Genomic DNA, 14437 nt, shown 5'->3' with positions numbered 1-14437 from the left:
ACATCCATTGTAAACTATTTAATTCATTAGTTCTTAATTAATAAAATGGAGATAGAAACAGTTCGGATTAACAAAAATAAGAACTTCGTGATAAATGCATTTGACTTTACACAAAACGAATGCACAATACCTCCACGTTGATACCGAACTGAGTTTAAGGCGTGAAGAAAGTTACCAGAATGCAATTCGGTGGAGTGGAGAAAGTGACAGGAAACAAACAAACCGAGCGGCATAGCTTATAGCGCGCGCTCTCCGATTCTTCTCTCACTATGCATTTCCTACCGGACGTTCCAATACCGTAGTATCGCAAAGTTTTTCGCAAATCTGCTCTATAACTCTAGTCTAGTGTTTGATTTCGCTCGGAGAGACGCAGTGGTGATGATGCCGTCGAGTCGGGTAATTGAGAGACCGTCTAGGCATAGAGGCCCGTATAAACGGTATCTAACTAAAACCCAAGTTGATCCGATACCAAGAACCAGTCATTCGTTGAAGAGATTCAAAGACAACATTGTTGATGACCAACAAGACCAGTTACTGCTGCAGCAGGATGATGAGGTAAATTAACATTCGTAAAATAAACTCTGTATAATAGTGTTAAGGCGGGTTTGGCGTTAACGTATGCCTACATACTACTAGTCTAGGCCAATTATGGCCTGTAGTCTAGTATGCCTAGGCCTAGTAGAAGCCTGGCCTAGCCTAGTGGTAATTCAGCCTAGTACTAGTAGCGCTACGGTTTCGCATCCGGCCGTAAAATTAATTGTTTTTTGGCAAACAATTCATTACTACTAGGCCCCTAGGCCTAGGCCATAGTTAGGCCTAAACTAATGAAAAAGTAATGAACATAACAAAATAAAATAATATAGGCCTATGGTTGCTAAAAATTTCGTGGTAAACACCGGTAATGGGTTTATATATTACAGACCTGCCAACTCACCCGATCCTGTCAGGTATCACACGATGCTGTCGGGTATCACCTGATATCTAAACAAATCTCCAGTTCTCCCGATCAAATGTAATTTTCACCCGATTTCACAGGTTCCCACCTCCTCAAAATAGCCCTAGCCTACTCCGATTTATGCATTATTAGTCAATGTATTCGCAGTGATAGACAAGCATCATAAATTGCATCATCTTTTAATTAATTCTAGAAACCTTCAGATTTTTTAGTAAATCTCCAGATTTTTTTAAGATATTAAAAAAAAAATCTTCAGATTTTCATGGCCCAGGGGGTTGGCAGGCCTGATATTAGTAATCAGAACAAATACAACACAAGTTAGTAAAACATAAAATTAATGTAAATCATTACTAAAGTGACCGAGAACTGGTTGCGAGCCTATAGATTGCAGTTGTGGTCTTGACTACAGCTTTTTAGTTTCTTAATAAAAAGGGGATATGGGTCGCCAATATTTATTCATATTACAACAAGAAGGCATTCTGTAGAGCAAAAGCTTTATGAAGAAGCCTTTCCAAGAATCATTTGATAATGGTTCCATAAAGGTGGTCTACTAGGCTTCAATTATTATAGGTCAAATTTGAGAAAGTGTGTGTCTGAATCCAATGTCCAATGAAAAAGAGAGCAACTATTATTATTTTCCAATGTGAAAGAAACTACAGTAGAACCTTTTCGATCATTCATGGGATACCCCTATTAAGGGGACACTTGATTTTATTCCCGAAGGTGTTCCCTTAATATGAGTTCTACTTATAAAATTTAAATATATTTTGGTCTGTGCATCTCTATTATTGGTTAATAGGAAGTGAGGATATTTTTTATAGATTCTGCAAAAAAAGTGCCACCGAGAGAAGGGGAATGAGGAAAAGATCCTGGGATCCCATAGAAATAGCATGATAGCTTTTTTTTTCAATTTTTTTTTTAAATTAATAATAATCAAGACCATAAAATAAATATTGTAATAAATTTTCCAATGGTTTAGTCTTAGGCTACCCTAATTCAGGTGCATTTCATAGTAATTGCGACATATGTTGACAATTTTTAAATTGCGTTTTTTACATGAAGTTGGACATTTTCAGAAATTAGATACAGTACATTGAATTATATGAAGGAAAAACAAAAATTTCAAATTATTGATGCTTCGGAATATATTTCACGTTAAAGATGGAAAATGCAAATTTTATGTCACAGACATTACATTTTATTATTGCCTATATTTTTAAGAAAAATATTTTTTCATAAAAGTTTGAGTTGGATATGTGTATTAGATGTACTCTTTATAATTTTTTATTGGTTTTAAAAAAATTCCTTCAAATAATAATTCTTGTCTTGTATCATAAATGTAAGTCTGTGACGTTTTTAGCACATATTTAAAATGTTTTATATAGTTCTAGTGCAAAAAAATAATTTCATATCCTCTTTTAATTCAATATACACTATATATACAAACATTTAAAAAAAAAGTTTAATGATAAATTTGATATTAAAATTTTGTTACGGGCATTACACTTTACTACAAAACAATTAAAATTTTTGTTCAGTTTAAATTTTGTCAAGTGAGAAAGTAATATAGGATTATTAAACATCATTTGAATATTTTTAGGAGTTTTTACAATATTTTGAATGGTACAAACATTATAAATTTACTATTTGGCGCAAACATGGATATTGAGATTTTAATTAGCGGGCGTTACAGGGAACTAAAACCAAATGGTCAGATGGAGCTGTTAGCAAATTCAAAAACCAGTATATGTTTTTTAATTTATTTACTCTTGTACTTGTTGAATTTCCAACAAAAAAAGATGTACGTACTTTCTTGGGTCAAATTTTAAACTCTAACCTATATGAATTACAGTAGCTTTTTAAGGAGCAACATAAGAAAACATTTACATTCCCAAATGTACCTGATGTATCATGGGCAGATAGGAGAGGGTAAAGGGGAAAACTCTTATGCACCTTTTGGATGCAAGGGGAGATATGTGTTTTATGTTGATATTAAAGCTAATAGAGGGATTTAGCGATGGGCGTCACATGGCCTACATTAACTTGAGTATTAGATATTAACAATCCACTGACGCAGCAGTGTTTTACATGAAGGAATATACTTGCAAAAACAGCACAAGACTTCTAATTTATATTTATGCTGTCAAACGTCATGTCACAATCCTCTTATGTCCGTGACGCGGACATATTTCATTTTTACAGTCGCACTAAGATTTTATTTCATTTTTTTATACCTACAATAATTGAACCAAAAATATAGTGTTTCCCTTGACTGGTTTACTAGATATAGCGTTTAAAATTCTCTAAAATGCAATGTCCGTGACAAAAAGAATATTGTGGAAGGCCCTTTTATCGTATCTAAAGATATTTTTGCTTCATGGACATATGGAATAAGTTATAAGTTTAAGTTAAATTAAAGTTTTAAATTAACAATTAATTAATAATAGTAATTATAGCAAATAATAGTAGTAGATAGTAGTAGTAGTAGTAGTAATAATAGTCTATTTAATTTTTTATTTACAAAAAAAATGTACACATTACCAGGTCTATGGATCACAGTTATGGTGTTAGTAATTTTACTTAATTAGTAACATAGCTCAATCTCTTTGTCTAATCAATTAGAGCCTAGGTTTAATTTTCTTTTAATAACTTGTATTATATTTAGAATAATCTTTTATTTGTTTTGTTTATTTAATGGTAGGAAAGAGGAAGAGGTGGAAGAGATGCAGAATGTGGTGAAGCAGACATTGAGAGTGCCATTCTATCCGATTGTAACTCAGTACTGGTATGTGTTTTATTTTCATATATCTATAATCATTGTCTAAAAATGTTTAAAAAATTTTTGTTAGAACTAAGTCAACACATTATCTGTAAGTTTTTTAATTTATCAGTAATCATTTGTTTATTATTTCACTAGTGATTTGCCTGTTGAGAACTACAATTAGTATTTCTCAATGGATTTTCTGTAGTAATTTAAATGGATCTCCATTGCATTCCCAAGGTCTGGTTTCAATTATGTGATGGACTGAAACAAGTCCACTCCTAGGCTTTATAAGGCAAGGCTTTTTTATTCCTTGTTCCAAATTTTTTTTTTCTTAAATTGTTGGGGGAGGGTTGGAAAAATAGTATTGCCAAGTCAGTTCTATTTTTGAATGTAAACTGTGCAGTAACAGGAAGAAATGTTCATATTTAATTTTCGGGCATTTGATATCATTATTGGCAGGCGATGGGTTAGATATAAAATGAGTTTGATAAAGCATCAATATGTCCTTCCGTTGTGTGTATAAATAATGTACAGTAATTATAATAGGCTGTGTATTTAAATTTTATTCCCAGAAAATATTTAGTAATTTTTCAAAATTATTACAGGTCAATGATGAGCATGGTACAGAAAAATTTGAGGAAGATATAATTATGTCTGATGACGAAGACTCAATATGGGTATGTTTTTTATGTAATGCCAAATTACTGTGCTGAACTTTTGTTTGAACATGTTTCATTAAAACTGTTTAAGCTGTGAAATAATAAATTCCTATAAAATAAAATTTAAAAAAAAGATTTATAACCTAAAGTTTTAGCTTATATAGCATTATTCTATCCTGTAATTGGTCAGTTATGTGCTTGTTGTGGGTGTATAATAATGTAATTATAAATGAATGAGTATTTAAATTTCATTCCTTGACAAATATTAACTTTTTTCTTCATTAAATCACAGTTAAATTGTGGACGCTATGTAGAGCATGGTACAGGACAGTTTGAGGGAGATATTATGTCCGACGATGAAGACTTGAACTCAATATTGGTATGTCTTTATTTAATGCCAAATTATGTGCTTAACATTGTTTTAACATGATTTCATTGAAAATGCATTAAAGCTGTGAAAAGAGTTAATATGTGCATTGATATTGATTTTATAAGTACAGATTTAATTCAGCTGACAATAAATTGTACTTTACTGATTCAATTACACTTGCTGTAACTTTTGAAAATGTGTATGTAGGCACCCTGATAATTATTCAAGTCAGCACAAAAGTTGTACTGTATTCACAAATCAAAACATCATAAATTGGTTCATTTATTACATTAAGCACTCCAGTGCTTATTCAAGTCGACACAAAAGCTCCTCATTTTAATTGGCGAATACAGTACAAGTCCCATCTGAAATTGGTAATTTTTTTTAAATTAAGCTCTTATTTTTTTTCTTTAGTCAACTGACAGTTATGAAGATGATGTCAATGATGAAGGTGCCGATCCTAATCATCATGGAGGTGTACCACCTGAGGACAATGAGCCACTTATTCCAGGATCAGATGTGACAAAATCACAGAGTCTGCTCTTATTGTTAGCATTCTCTTTGAAACATTGTTTGTCGAAGGAATGCATGAAAGACCTCCTCGATTTGCTGAATACATTTTTTCCTGGTGTATTTCCAGCATCAAATTATTTATTTTTTAAGAACTTTACAGATTACAAGGAAGTTGTCAAGATCCATTTTTATTGTAGACGCTGCTTGGCCTACATACAAGAGAAAGACCACTGTGCTGGTATTACCTCATGCCCAGATTGTGGTGAAAGCTTCATGCCTGATGTGAAAAAGGGACACTTTTTTCTTTCATTGTCTATTAAACAGCAGATAAAGCATATACTTGAAGTAGAATCTCTGGGTGAAAACCTTATTGACAGAAATTTAATTGAGGGAGATGATTTAAAAGATGTCACTTTTGGGCAACAGTACAGACAGCTATGTCAAAATGCAAGATTTGGACCAAACGATTTGACCATTCAATGGAACTGTGACGGAGCACCAGTCTTTAAGTCAAGTGACTATGCTATATGGCCTCTACATTGCCTAATAAATGAGTTGCCTGCAAAACTTAGAACACAACATAGGTTCTTAGCAACTTTGTGGTTTGGCAACTTAAAGCCAAGAGCGGATACCTATTTAAAAGCATTCGTTGATGAAATGGAACATCTTGGAGTGGAGGGTTTCACTTGGAGCGATGGTAATATAATGAAACGTTCCAGAGTGGTTACAGCTGTTTGCATTGCAGATACAATTTGTAGACCAATCATAAGAAATTGTGTACAATTCAACGGAGAGTATGGTTGTGATTGGTGTTACCACCCAGGCTCTGTGACAAAAAGAGGGAGAGGGCATACACGAGCATACCAACAAGAAGTCCACGAGATGAGAGACGCTGTTACTCATCAAGAACATTCTTTTCAGGCACTAGATCGCAATGAAAGGGTATTTGGAGTAAATGGACCCTCGCCGTTGATGTTACTGCCAAAATTTGACATTATTCTAGGATTTGCACCAGACTACATGCATGCAGTTCTGCTAGGTGTGTATAAACAGTTTGTGCAGTTGTGGATGTCATCAAATAATCATCAATCACCATGGTACATAGGAAAGAGCCTTGGGGTACTTGATAGGCGTTTGTTATCTATCTGTCCACCATCTGAAATAACTAGACGCCCACGATCATTGCGGATGCGGAAATTTTACAAGGCCAATGAATGGAGATCTTTTCTATTGTATTATTCAAGTGTTATCCTTGAAGGGGTACTGCCTACACAGTACAAACGGCACTGGGATCTGCTTGTTGCTGCCATGCACAGCCTTCTGCAAGATAATATTAAATATGAAGAAATAGATAGGGCTGAGGCACAAATCCAGCAGTTTACTAGAAAGGCAGTAGTGCTTTATGGTCTAGAACACATGACCTTCAACGTACATCAATTGGAGCACCTACCTGGTTGTGTGCGAAGATGGGGACCGCTGTGGGCAACATCCGGCTTTGTGTTTGAAGCACAAAATGGTGTTCTCTTGAAGTTTTACAAAGGTACCCAATATGTTCCCCAGCAAATATATGATCATTATGTGTTGAAACAGAGTTTAAGGGATGCAGAATCAAAGAAAACAATGCTAGGGGCATCGCAGTCAGTTGAAATGATGTTTTCAAAGCTTACTACAAATAAAAAGTTCCCTAGAGGTCATGTGCACATTACAAAGGATGTTGTTGTCTGTGGTGTGGCGAAGTACAGGGAGCTTAGGCCATCTGAGCAATTAGCAATTGAAACTCACCTAGGTAAAATGGTAGGCAGAAAGAGAGTTCAGCTTTACAACAGGTTCATTGTGAATAACACTATGTATCATTCCACAAGCTACAGTAGGGCAACAAAATCCATCAATACTACATTCCAAGAGAAAACCGGCACATTATGGGAGATTAACTGTCTTGTGGCATGGAAAGACTGTGAACATGTTGGGTTCTGCAATTGTCTGCAAAACATAGTTGTTCTCGCAAAACAGTTGAAGCCGCTGTCATCATCAAACAGAATCCAGGAGCGGTATATCAAGCTTGTAAAAAAACATTTCATCAGGGCTTTCGATGCAAAGGACATAATCAGAAAGGCGGTCCAAATGAATGTGGCGGGGAAAATGTATGTAGCACCCTTGCCAAATAAACTTGAATGCGATTAAAAATATTACAACGGAGGACAGGGCAATTTTTGTTATTCAACCTTCACCAGCAAGAGCATTTCAACCTGTGTCATCCGGACTTACCAAGCTTTCTGGGGTGTGACCAAGTCAATACCAATGTCCTCAATGAGCAGAAGGTTTTCACCAGACACAGCAGGAAACAAATCTTGAACAGATAAGTACTTGATGATATTTGTAAATTTGACAAATTGTGGCAAAGACAAACCAAACCAGTCACTCGTCACAAATCCCGTTTCAGATATAATTGCCAAAACATGCTGGAATGTCAAAATTTATGAAATCTATTTTATCATATTAAACTAACCTTTATGTTGATTTGGTGATGGTTTCTGCCAGAGAAAAAAATCATTACCTTTGTGGGCTGTTTTTTCATATATTGTTCTTTTAACAGCTGTATGTTAAACTCCTGTTACTTCATAACGAAATGTAGGATTTAAATTATTCTTTTACCACTTTATAGTGCTCATTTTACTGTTTAACCCTGTATTTGTGACGAGTGACTTGTTTGGCTTGTCTTTTCCACGATTAGTACATAAAGGTTTTGGGAGTGCACCTCAATAATCAAATATTCACTCATGTTTTAATAGGTGGTAAGGTGGCTGCTGGGTTCCGTTGAATCCGCCACTGTGGAGAATATTTTGGAGAACAAGTTTGACTATTGTACAGACTTGGTTAACGCTGACTGGCCAAATATAAATGTAAAAAAGAAGCTTGTGTATGTCATCACCCACTCGTAAAGATGCTCAAACAAACTCAAATAGCAAAGTAGCAACAATCATTTTAAGCATTTTGTTTATTAACTGGTTCGTTTTGTTAATGTGAGGTATATTCCTGTCTAATTCGATCATCATTTTAAGCCCTTGGAGGGATTGGCGACAGTGCATCCATGAGAGTTCATTCTAGGTATTGAGTTAACAATAATTTTTAGAATAGCTGTGCCTGGGTGTATCTCTTAAGTTGAGTCCTTTATAGGACTGGCCGATATGCACTATACCAAAGCTCATTTTTTAATGCATTATCACGAAGCTAGGGCTTATTTTGTATTTTTTTCTAATACTATTACACCCCACAAGTGATTATAGGCTATACGATAGACTTTTGTTTGTAGCAACAAGCGACTGAGCATGACAGCGGTCTACTAGTAAACAATAAAATCAGTTTTATTGGAAAATTAATTTGTGTACAGTGGCTTTTACATTTGTAATTTGTTTGATTATGACCATCTATTTAATTTTTCAGATGTTTTGATTAATGGAGTTTGGAACAAGATTGCATATTACGATACCAACCAAAGAGTATAAATAGAACAAGAGAGCCAACAACGCTCATTGGGAGCGTAATAAAACGATACGCTCTACGCAGATAGTGTAGGACGCCAACTAACGCTTGTATATGTTTTATTACCCAGTACTGCACCGCGCACTGTAGGTTTGTCTGTTTATATGTTCTCCACAAGATACTGTGCTTTTGTTTTCTGCTTACTGAGTTTATAGCGGGCGTACTTCTACCGCGCTGCGCAGCCTGTCTCTTATACACATCTAGATGTGTATAAGAGACAGGTCATCACCCACTCGTAAAGATGCTCAAACAAACTCAAATAGCAAAGTAGCAACAATCATTTTAAGCATTTTGTTTATTAACTGGTTCGTTTTGTTAATGTGAGGTATATTCCTGTCTAATTCGATCATCATTTTAAGCCCTTGGAGGGATTGGCGACAGTGCATCCATGAGAGTTCATTCTAGGTATTGAGTTAACAATAATTTTTAGAATAGCTGTGCCTGGGTGTATCTCTTAAGTTGAGTCCTTTATAGGACTGGCCGATATGCACTATACCAAAGCTCATTTTTTAATGCATTATCACGAAGCTAGGGCTTATTTTGTATTTTTTTCTAATACTATTACACCCCACAAGTGATTATAGGCTATACGATAGACTTTTGTTTGTAGCAACAAGCGACTGAGCATGACAGCGGTCTACTAGTAAACAATAAAATCAGTTTTATTGGAAAATTAATTTGTGTACAGTGACTTTTACATTTGTAATTTGTTTGATTATGACCATCTATTTAATTTTTCAGACGTTCTGATTAATGGAGTTTGGAACAAGATTGCATATTACGATACCAACATACGAGTATCTTTTAGCTTTGGTTTCTTCACTCTTCACTTTCTTTACCAGTGTTGGCAGCAAAATCAGGTTCTACTACGAGCAACTATCCTGGTGGTTGGAAGAGATGGAAGGTCTTCAAGCTTTAGTTTAATCCGTCTTTCCTGAAAACCTACAGAATAGCTGTGTATATCAAGCATCTCAACTTGATTTTAGCTAGCTTATCTCCGTACTTTAATGATCCAAGCGCTCTAGATACTCACAGTTTGAGAGCAGGGGGTGCTATGTCAATAAAAGATGTATTATGTAATAACTTCTAAGGACATGAACATTAAGGACTCAATTTCAAGTAAAAAAATTGTCACAAGCTTTGAAGCTTTCTTTAAACCTTATTTTCATTTATTATTATTATTTATTATTTATTATTTATTTATTTTATAATCATTGAAGAGGCCTAAAAAATTGTTTGCCTTTATTTGCTGAAAATTGTATAGTAGGGGTGGTCGCAAAAAAGTTTATTTTTCTCCTGTGACCAAAATTATCATTAAATTAAATTTCATGATAATTTTGGTCACAGGAGAAAAATAAACTTTTTTTTAAGCCTGTCTCACTATTTGTTTTCCAAAGGGTATTCTTCAGACTGAATAAAAATAACCCATAATCAATGTCTTGTAATGAATTTAGACAACATTTATGCGTAAAAAGGAAAAAAATAAAGTTCACTTTAAAAATGCAGCCCCTATTTTTCAGCAAGATAGGAGCAGGACAAACAGTTTTTTTTTATGCCCGATTGTCTAATCAGTTGAACTTGCCTATGTTGAATCTAAAAAATATTTGACTTAGATAATATTTGACCTAAAGTTTGATTAATGGGAAACACAATTTGGCATAAACAATAAGATCGACGTTAAGCAAAGTCGACTAGGCAAGTTCAACTGTATCATTTTTATCTCATTATAATATGGATTAGTAGCTTGTATCTACATTATGTACTTTTGACCTTGGAGCCTTTCGATATTCATTTTTAATCATACGATCGGTCGCCACCTGGGGCCGGATAGGAATTTTCAGAGTCCTTTTCCCTAATTTGATCAATATTTGGGTTTTTTATTCTGTTTTTCGCCTATCCCAAGGTCAATTACTGTTGATGCCGAACAATGAATGATGCAAGAAAATAATATTTTTAGATGTTTACCAAATATTAAAGAAGTTGGAAGTTATTTTTAGGTTTATGTTTACATATTGTTAACAAGTATTATAAAACCTATTTAATTATGCAAGAAAATAATATTTTTAAATCTATGTATTTACGTGATTTAGAGTAAAAAATAGGAAGTGGTTAAATAAACATTTATATATTAAGTAAAAAATAATATTGTTTTTATGGTGTAGTATTTGTTTTCATTACTTTATCAAGAAAATGCAGCATCAAAGATGTATTATTTGATGAGAACATTTTTTAAAATGTTGGAGTTTTCCATGAACAATTGTTCTTTATTTTTAGGCATTAATTTTTCAAAATGTCTAAATTTTGCCAGACAATATATCTTTGATAAGCGTTTCCTAATTTTCATAATTTTTTAACATTTCTGGCGATAACATTATTTCCACATACTGTACTATCATGTTGAGTTGATGCACATCAAAGATTTTGTAAAAACAAGATAATAAATATAGAAGATTCGATGTCCAGTAAAGAAGCCTAAACTGTAAAATATTAAAGTTGTAAGAGGGCGCACTACAATACGTTATATTTGTAAACGAGCACAGTTATTCAATAACGATTTTGTCGTTAAGCGCGCCCTCTATAAATCGGCCTACAACTACTTGGGGCTCGTATAATTTTCAAATAATAAGTCCATAGGATTTCTTCTACAGTATAATATAATAATAATATACTGTACATATAAAATAATGTAAATCTAGCCTACATGTCTGCTATAGGGTTCTAATAATAAACTTAGAATATTCTTATAATATTCTAGTAACAAACCTATAAGACTTATATACGATTCAAATAATAAACCCATAGGATATCTATAAATGATTCCTAAAAGATTCTAATAATAAAAACTATAGGATTCATATAAGATTATAAAAGAATACTTACAGGATTCCTATAAGATTCTAATAATAAACATACAGGATTCCTATAAGGATTAAAATAATAAATCTAGGATTTCTATAAGATTCCTATAAGAATTTTATAAGATTTGATTAATAATCCAATAGGATTCCTATATGATTTTAACAATATACCTATAGGATTTCTAAAAGACTTTAATAATAAACCTATAAGGCGCGATCTACAAGTTATCCCCAACGACAGAAACGCGTCTGGGAAACCATGTATTACAAACGCGTCTGGGAAAGCGATCGTCTAATTATTGTGCCTCATGAATATTAATAAGCTAGTCGGAATATGTCCCAGACGCGTCTAAACGGGTTTGTGCTGTTGAACGCGTTTGCCATTGTTTCTATTGTTTTGGGCGACAAACGCGTCTGTGTCGTTAGACCAGGCCCCGGTTGAACTACCGTTTTTGTACAATTTAAAATACTGAACAAGTTTTACTTTGAAATGAACCAAGTTCAAAGTTTAAAGGCTGCATAGTCCTAATAGTTAAATTAAGTGGTAATGACGATAATGGCGGCACATGCATGTAGGCCTAATTGCCGTTTGCTCTGTCGGAAAGACCCATCTTCGTTAAACAGCAGCCTACCAGCTAAGAAGCTGATGACGAAAGAAAAAACATTTATCAACTCCCTGCACACATATCACATAGGAACACAAATGGACGCCAGTATTTGCCAAACATCATTCAATAAACTATAGAGAAAATAGAACATCTATTTTCACTATTATTAAACGTAGGCATCAATATATATTATATACAGCAACTAGGCCTATGCAACTACTGTACAATTAATATTGGGTACCTCGTGTGCGTGGATGTGATCAGTCCAACAGAGTACGCAACATCACGTGACAAATGTCACTGACTGTGTGGCCGGTGTTGATCTATACAGGGAGATGTAAACAATTTTTTTACATCTCCCTGATCTATACATGGAGGAAAGAACTTTCCTCCTTGGTCTACAGAAATTCGCTTTGAGCGCCGCTCTGACAGAAGTGTGCCTGGATGCCAGTTTAAAGTATGGCCTTGTCTGCTTGCCGGGCGGAGACTTCTGTATAGTTTTTTTAATCTTGCATAAATTTTGTTTTGTATTTTATATATTTTTATTGGTTAGGCCTACTGTTATTTTATGTGTGGAAGCTGTTTATTGGCTTATATTAAATAAAAATAATATTGAGTGTTAAAGGCCTATGTTAATATCAAAATATAAATAAAACATACAAGTGAATGTTCGTGTACCGTTGTATTTTATTAATAGGCCTAATTAGGTGCTAATTCTTAACTGACCCAAACAAACATGTAGTGTACAGAAAACAGTATTCAATTCTAATATTCGGACATTTATTTATCCATCGACAAAAAATACAAATATATGCTGTATACACATGCTACAGGCCGCTTTAAATACATGAGTCTAGGATTCGGGGCTAGATTCTGATAGATAAAAGTTAAACTATGATAGTAAAACCTATCCCCCGCCGGACACCAAACCGGTATATAAGTTATATGAGTTGAAGGAAATGAAATAAATATTTACACTGTTTTAATATTTGCCTTGTGATTTTTTGTCGGAGACATCGTATCCCCGTCTGCCAAATCTTGCCGCTACCGGTCCCGTTCAGAAATATAATCAATTCACTTTGTTTCGTATCGATATTCTTACTTTGTCATGAACGGAAATAAACTGTTTGAAATAGGCATATACCACCAGTTTGCATTACTGCAAATTGCCTAGTAACAATGAATTCAGTGAGAAACGTTCCCACACAAGTAGGTTCCCACGATCAGGAGAAGCATAAGAGAAGCAGACACAAGGTCAATCACATACAGTAATTAAACGCCGCCAACTCAGGAATGTAGACGCTCTAGTGTCTGATCTGATTCTTTGAACGCCGCCTTCAGGAATGTAAACGCGCTGCTCCTCCGCAAGAAGGGAATAGTCGACTGCCTTTTCAGCAATGTAAACATGTGCCATGGTTTAACCATTTTTAAAACATAATAATATATATAATAATACAAACATGTATTAAATTCATATAGCCTACAAAGTAAAACACAATGCCGTAGCATACGTTGTTCTACGTGCGATGAGACAAACGAACTTCTTCAACTGCGGCTGATCCAGGTCAGTGTTTACATGCTGTATTGTGCGTGCTGTACATGCACGTGGGAATTATAAAGTTGGGCAAAAGGTACTTGTTTTGATAGGTCAATTCGAACATCACACAATATAATCTGGGTAGCAAGGTTACTGGCGATTGCTTTCTGTTCTATAAAACATACAGGTAACGGTAGGGCCTAGCCTACTAAAATACAAGAAACATTGGGGTTTCCCCAACAAGAAAAATAATAAAATTTAGGCCTTTATTATAAACATTTCTTCGTGAACTGTCACCTAGCGTAGGCTAGCATTTTACTACCAGGCTACTACTATTATAAATATAGGCCTAGGCCTACATAGCCTAGGTACGGTAGGGACACTGAACAAGTTTTGAAGTTGTTTAAATCACGATCAAAATTCCAAATTTTGCTGAACGCGTTTAACATTTTGCCATTCACGAGCAGTCAGCCATATGAAAAGGGGAGGAGTTAAAGCCCCATTTCCGGCAAAATTTCACTAAAAATGACTTTTTTTTTAGAAAATATGCATTTGCATTACTCCAATTATTATAAATCATGGAAAAATATTGGCATGAATTTTAGTTTTACGCAAAAGAATAAAAAAAATGAG

The 14437-nt window shown here is 34.3% G+C and overlaps 1 protein-coding gene across 2 annotated transcripts; it reads left to right on the top strand.

Moving 5' to 3' along the window:
* Positions 1 to 214: 214 nt before the first annotated feature.
* Positions 215 to 9491, top strand: LOC117100452. 2 transcript variants are annotated; one of them, XR_004444125.1, is made up of 6 exons: positions 215 to 555; positions 3657 to 3740; positions 4325 to 4396; positions 4671 to 4757; positions 5163 to 8182; positions 9023 to 9491. XR_004444125.1 is itself a non-coding variant. In XM_033240155.1 (5 exons), exons 1-5 carry the CDS (start codon positions 379 to 381, stop codon positions 7440 to 7442), a joined length of 2700 nt encoding a protein of 899 aa, XP_033096046.1. In that variant the 5' UTR covers positions 215 to 378; the 3' UTR covers positions 7443 to 8762. The 2 variants fall into 2 exon arrangements, 1 of the variants encoding a protein (XP_033096046.1); XM_033240155.1 differs by lacking the exon at positions 9023 to 9491 and having other exon boundaries at positions 5163 to 8762.
* The last annotated feature ends 4946 nt before the right edge of the window (positions 9492 to 14437 follow it).

Source organism: Anneissia japonica, unplaced genomic scaffold (genome assembly GCF_011630105.1).
Source record: "Anneissia japonica isolate Jap-2015-1 unplaced genomic scaffold, ASM1163010v1 scaffold288119_len33177_cov111, whole genome shotgun sequence".
Classification (NCBI taxonomy): Eukaryota; Metazoa; Echinodermata; class Crinoidea; order Comatulida; family Comatulidae; genus Anneissia; species Anneissia japonica.
Note: the sequence above shows the minus strand (reverse complement) of the source record. Positions and strands in the feature narration are given on the sequence as shown.